General features: G+C 46.3%; 1 protein-coding gene across 1 annotated transcript; it reads right to left on the bottom strand.

Moving 5' to 3' along the window:
- Nucleotides 1-1,354: 1,354 nt before the first annotated feature.
- LOC144103443 (histone-lysine N-methyltransferase PRDM7-like) lies at nt 1,355-6,365 on the bottom strand. Its single transcript, XM_077636158.1, has 5 exons — nt 6,354-6,365; nt 5,171-5,359; nt 4,238-4,490; nt 1,589-1,607; nt 1,355-1,496 (listed from the first exon to the last, which is right to left on the bottom strand). Exons 1-5 carry the CDS (start codon nt 6,363-6,365, stop codon nt 1,355-1,357), a joined length of 615 nt encoding a protein of 204 aa, XP_077492284.1.
- Between the last annotated feature and the right edge of the window lie 583 nt (nt 6,366-6,948).

Below are 6,948 nucleotides of genomic sequence, written 5' to 3'. Positions count from 1 at the left end.
AAGCACCTTAGGGACCCGTTCCGAAACGCGATCGCAGTAATCCACATCAGGAAGTGCTGATAACCACAAGCAGAAACAATACCGAAGAGTAGTAAAATAATCACAAGATTATGCCAAAAGGAGCAACGGAGCCGCACTATGCGTGAAATGCGGCTAGCAGGAGCTAATACAGTGCAACCACGTTCAACAAATACTAATACTCACACGAAAGAGGCTTTTATGCAGAGATCGAGAAATTAAACGGAAGATGAATGAAAATTACTGCAAAGACAGCACAGCAGCACCTGATAGCAACTTTCCAATCACACATGAGAAAAAAAAAAAACTTTCAAGTTGGCGCGAATTATTTCGGAACCCTCCTTTCCCATTCATTATTTTCAGGCGCTTGTAGAGCTCCACCAACTCGTGAAAAGATAAACGCGGCGACGAGCATCGGTGCCCGAATAGGACAACAGCAGGATGAGAGCGAACAGAACAGCGTCAGGTTATGAACCGCGGCAAGAGCATCTGCTTACCGCGCATCTGCGGGTGCCAAGGTGACTTCTGCACCCTCTAGACGTGCAGAGGCGCCATCCTTCGAAATTCATACGCACATAAGCAGGACGAATCCAAGCGTATGAACGCAGTGTTGTCCGAACATTTACAGTAAATAAAAATGTGTTTGTTACTAGCCGAATCCAGATAACAGCACCCGAAGCCAGCACGCTTTTTTTTTCCTTTTTCTATTTTAGTATTTGTCTATTTCTCTCCAGGTGGCTCTAGCAAGTTTTCTCATCGCTCTCTCTCCCCTTTATTTTGCCATCGGTTTTTCTCAACACTCCTCTTCTTTGTTGGAGCTGCGTGTTGGCCCTCCCGAATCCTTCCTTGGTATCGCAGAAGCCTATTTGGCTTCGCTGTTCTCCGTTCGTTCATCTGTTTATTATGTCGGCATCGCAAAAGAAACACCAGCCACGTCACTCGTGTGTTTGTGCATAATACAGCGCCCTCACTCCTCGCTGCACTGCTGTTCCTCTTCCCCCGCGGAGCCGTGGCGAACGCGCAAGTGCCTTCTTAGAGCGCCCATGTTAAACAACTCCATCTCACAGTACGGACATTGCAACCTGGACTGACGGTGGTGCACCGTTTTCTCGTGTTTTACTACATAGCTGCGCCGCGCGAACCTCTGCCCACACTGCGAGCAGGCATGGGGCTTCTCTTCAGAGTGCGTTGACATGTGCCTCTTCAGATTGCTGCTTAAGGAGAAACCCTGCCCGCAGGTACGACACACGTATGGCTTAGGCCTGCCGCCAGCAGTGTGCCATAGTCTGCGGTGATGCATCATGTTAGCAGCTTGGGCGAAGCCCTGGCCGCAGTCCTAGCACTCGTACCGTCTCTCTCCCGTGTGGACTGACAGGTGGCTGTTAAGGTTGCACCGCACCTTGAAGCCTTTCCCGCACTCCTCGCACACGAAGGGCCGCTCGCCCGTGTGGGTCCGCTCGTGTCTGGTGTGGCAGGTTCTGTTTGGAAAGGGGTCAAAGGAGGAACAGTGAGAGGGCTCACTCTGACAAGCATCACTGAGGGCTGAGATGTGAAGAGCAGGGATACCCACTGCACAAAGCCCACACCACCTGCGGCCAACCGAGAAGATGTAAAGCATTTAAGGTTCGTTTTCCCGAACTACATTGAATTAAGCTTCGCACTTTCATCTTGTAACAAGAAGCTATCAGCCTTTGTCCTCCACCCAGTTTATTTCTGTTTGAATATAAAAAATATCGAGAAAAACTATGCTTCTTTGTGTGTTAAGTTAGAAGCCCACGGCGCTGCAACGAAACTGATGGACAAGTGTTGTGTGTTTTATTCCGCATAAGCGACTAATGTTATTATGCGCCAGCCGCAGGGTAGTCTAAGCCGGCTGTGTCGTACTTAACTTGGAGGGGGAGCAAGCGGCCGGTAAAAAGCAAACAATCGAAACGGGTGATGTACTCGTGGAGCGTGGTCCCGACCTGCAGTCTTTATTTTCTGATTCGCTGTAGTGTATGAGTTGAATTAAAAAAAGGAAGGGCACTGTCTTTAACACCGATTTCCCTCATACTACATAAGCAAGATTGAAAATTTCTCAGTGAGGATGTTGTTCGATGCCTACCAGTGCTTAATTTTTCTTACCCACGGTGCGAACAGTTTCTGGGACGCTTTATTGACCCACCGTTCATGCAATCTCGAGTTGGCAATAGGTGAAAAACGCAACTAAAAGTAATGTAAATTATCTTCACAGGACGTCTTTCGAAGAATAGAATCGCTGGGCACATACATATTCGAGTATCTGTGATGAGAAATTGTAGATTTTTTTACTCCCCTGTGTGTCATTTGTTTCCTTAGATTGGTTCACATCTATTTTTTCTTTGCTGATTCTGCTACCATAATTTCTCCCCATTTTTCGTTTACTTAAAATTTTGGCACACAAGACAAGACTGCTTGAAAGAAAGTCTCTTTGCACGCATATATTAAAATATCCATGGTAGTGAACGAAACTTATTAGACGAAAGACACTAAGTGTTCCAGGATGCCATATAGGGTTAACAGAAGTTCAGAAATGATGTACCTTGGCTGTTATCTTAGTAGTTACGGCAAAACTATCACTACAGGACTTCACCAAGCTGCTGATTAACTCTTGCTTTACCAGGGGATGACTGGCAATTTCAAGGCAGGGTTCGCAAAACATTCATTACCCACATGAATTTTGTTTTTTTTCTTTGCAGTACAGTGTAGTGGAAAGCTGTTTCTTAAATTGCATACAGAAAATCACAGGTTGCACAATTCTTAAGAAGAAAGAATTGTTTGATTACACACTCACACAAAAATTGACAAAAAATAAACATAGCCAGTCAGAAATTAGAAGCATTAAAATCTAGAATATACGTTTGATGCCTTCTTATGTGAGAACTGAGCACTTGAAGTGCCAATGCTTTTCATGCTAAAATTTTTGATCATCGAAAAAAAAATGATGCTCGTGCGAAGCTCTTTGGGCTATTCAGCAGTGTGGAGCCTAGGTCAGCCGCGGGCTGTCTTAGAGAAAAGACGATCCGTTACACTGATGGAGACACACAATTGTTCAGTACATTCCCGGGACCTTCAAAGTGGCTCGGAAAGCAGAAAACCTCCCCAACAACTGTAAAAACGAAAGTTACAGACTGGCACGCATCGATTGGCTGGGCTGGGCTAGCAACAATCTCTGACCGATGTAAAATACGACAAATGCACGTCATTTCGTTCACAAAAAGCTGTAGCCCAGATCTACAAAATCAAGTGCCGATGCTGTGGAATCCTGAGAACCACGCCGTTGCTGAACAGCGTCGGCACGATGCGAGGGTGCCGCTTATGACGCCATGCTCGCCACGATCTCTCCGAATGGACAGGTTTCGCTGAAAGTCTAAAACCCTGCCTCAGATGGCTGACAAAACAAATTTAACGAAAACGGAAGTACAGTTCTTTTGTGACATACTGGATTGGATAGCGCCAGTTCTCTACAAATGATCGGTATCCCACAGAATGGGCAATTGTAAGCCATCAGTCCAAATGGGCGATTTTAACACGCAAGGTAAAGAAGGAACAATATGTAATATGTCCAAACATGCACTCAACAGAGGTATGAAAAAAAAAAAACTCGACCAGATGGCTTCATTTGCGAGAGCCTGTGTCCGTAAATGACGGCGCTTGAATTGGATTATAACTGTAATTCATGATATCTAGCAGCGAGTACAAATTTGTTACCATTTTGCTTCTGTTGCCCTTGTTAGTGCCTCCAAGAGGCCGAAAACTTTTCAACGTGCGGTGCCTTTCGTTCCTAGAGGCTTTTGCGCAGTTTGTACAGATTGTGGAAACATGAAACAAATAATTTTATAATCACTCACACGTTTGTAGAATAAGCAAATCGCCTCTTGAAAATGGAATGGCAATTATACAATCGGAACATTTTATTTTCAGGCCAACACATTCTTCTTCTTCACCTTTTTGTGTATGTGAACAATTGAGATCAACATATCACCCAATATTCTACATGTAAGTAGTAAAACCCACTACGCAGCAAGATTCGGTAGTCAACTCCAAGTTGCCGTGCATTTCAGCTCGTTACAGGAGCATACTAAAACCATAGGCACCGTGTCCGATTGGCAGTTCATCAATTTATCTTTACAATCCAAATCCCTTATCACTCAGTCCACTTGAGACAGTTCAACTCGACGAGAAATGACGAACCCCTCACCGTTCACAGTCGACCGCGAACCTTGTGGCTTGCTGAGCTGCCCTCGCTCCTGGGTACACGATGAGTCGCACGACACGAGGAGCTCCTCGCCCGTGGCCACAGCCTTGGATGTCCGGTAGTAGATGTTGCCGTGGTGCATGTATGCCACCAAGTTCTGTTCACACGGGCTGTTTGCGCAGTTCACGTAGCGCATCCAGTTGGAACTGTCGAGTCGGCGACCATCCACCACGAACACCTTGCCATTCTTGCGAACCTGGAGACACCACAAACAAACTCAATTGTGGGTTCGACCATCATTTTTAGCTGAAAAGCACCCTGAAACTTCTCTTCGATGACGGTGTAAATTTTTCCTTTTTTTCATAGCTTGACACCACTATCTAACCAGAAATAAAAAAGGAGAAGCCGAGGCGGTACATTCAGTGTCATTAATGCAACCCGAGAAAGCTTCGGTATAAGCACTTCAATGGTAGTGTGCATGACATGACTGACTATTAAAATTATTGGATGGAGCTGTACAACACACAAAAGTTTCTCCGTATCTCATGATAAGGGCATAGGCCAATGACAAGAAAATATTTCAGCTTTAGAACTGCTTAACATGAGCAAGATATGAGCTTGGGGAAAGAATGCAATGCAAAGGCATGTTAACCGATGGTCCTTATAGGTAACGGACTGGGTTCCCCGAGTAGGCGAGTTTAGCAGGGGTCGCAGAAAGTTAGCTAGCCGATGAGATTAAGTCTGCGGGTATAGGGTGGCCGCAGCTAGCACAGGACATGCCCTGCATATGAGAGATATGGGAGAGGCCTTTGCCCCCCATGCAGAAGGCGTAGTCAGGCTGATAATGACGATGAGAGCTGTAGTTATAGAAGAATGTAGACCCCGGTGTCCTAATCGCAGCCTCTGGATTCCAAACTGGCCTCGTGTGAAACGTACCTGCCAGGCGTAGGCGTTGCCCTCACCGTTGTCATCCATATTCACGCCCTGGTAGGGACCGAAGTAGACCCTTTTGGGCAGTGGCTTTAACGTGAACACCCCGAACTGGGTGCACTTGTGATTGCAGCGACGGATGGACAGATCTTTGGGGAGGGTATTGTTGGCGCGCAGCGGGTCCCCGGCTTCCACCTGCGAGTGACATGCCGTCTAAAGGATGCCTGCAATATCCAGCTTCTGTTCTCCCCAGCACTGGAAAAGCAAAAACTGTAGCGCTCTGGCTTAGCGTATCTAGATTTCCAGACTCCAGAACTCTGTTGAAGTGCGTTTGCATGAACACAGCGGTCCTGAAAAAGGGCATTTGTTTTTTTTGTTTTTCAGAAAATTGAATGCGCCAGTAATTTTCTGGATTCCAGGTGAACACACCAGCCGCACCTTGAGGGATGTGAGGAAGGTGGGATTGAAGAAAAAAGGGAGATACGCAGGGCGCCGTAGTGGAGATCACCAGAATGATTTCGACCACTTGGGGATATTAACGTGAACAGACAAGCACAACACTAGTGCCTTTTTGCGTTCTAGAAATGTATGCTGAATTGAAAAAATGCCTTTTTAATGCCAGTGGTGTTAAACATCATAAAATGAAGAACGCACAAACTATCACCCACGGTTATCCACTGGGCAACGTGGTGAGAAAGGAGATCAATGATGCGATGAAAGGAAAGAGATAGCAATGTGGTCGTTCGGGTGAGACAATTCGTCATGGAGAATCTTGTAGAGCTTGAAAGACACAGATTGATACGAAGATATAGTGCACGTGTTGTCAGCTTCGTATATCTGTCCGTGTGTTTTTAGCGATACAAGTTTAGAGAGGAATAAGAACAGGAAAGAACAGAGGAAGGGCTGCCACTGCGGAGAGCTTGCATGATGTATGCATGCTACCTTACTGGAAGGGGCGCTCTGGAATCACAGACCAACCTCTCCACTCGGACTGGACACAGTGGCTCAGGAGTTCGCGCATTCAGCTACTCAGCTGGAGTATCTGGGTTCGAACCCTTCCGCAGGGGCCACAAAGCCAACACCTCTGTTGCTGTTTGGTGTCATTGCACCATTTCCAGCTGCACGAAATTATTCTGAAGGCCTGCAGTACGGCATCTCTTCTTTCGCTCCCGAGAACGGATGCAGTTACTGCGTGTTTCATTTCCGTATTTCGCGTCACATCGCATGACGACTGCAAAGAGACAGATGCCAACGGGACCCCAAGTAGCCTTTCACACTCAGCATGCACATGTTTTGCGCTCACCTCGGTGTCCTTCACGTGGGTCAGTGGCCCATGTTCGGGGCTGTCGCCGGGGTGATCGCTTCGACAGTCGTCGCAAACTGCAAGCAGAGTGTCCAGCCTGTTGTTTTGCAGGAGGCAATGATGGAGCCAACATTTTGCATGCAATGCTTAATGACTCAGGCAAAGACGAGGCGCAGGATTAATATTGACTATGCATAAAAACGAAATATGCGCATCAATTTGTGTTTAACGCACATCACGTTATCAAAAAAGAAAGGCGTCATCAAACGAGCTTCTTCAATGTGTGAGACATTAGCATCATAATGTGTTTGCCAACGGACTGCTCCGGAACATAAAAGAAACAGCCAGAAATATTAGCCAAAAAGATTCTGCTACTGAATACGTCGTGCCGTTCTGGACATGACATCCTGTGTTGCCGATGTCCATGCAGTTACTAACTCCTATGAAACTTCTTTACAACGATGTGTGCGTGTTTCCTATT

The sequence above is a fragment of the Amblyomma americanum genome, chromosome 9 (genome assembly GCF_052857255.1).
Source record: "Amblyomma americanum isolate KBUSLIRL-KWMA chromosome 9, ASM5285725v1, whole genome shotgun sequence".
NCBI lineage: Eukaryota > Metazoa > Arthropoda > Arachnida > Ixodida > Ixodidae > Amblyomma > Amblyomma americanum.
Note: the sequence above shows the minus strand (reverse complement) of the source record. Positions and strands in the feature narration are given on the sequence as shown.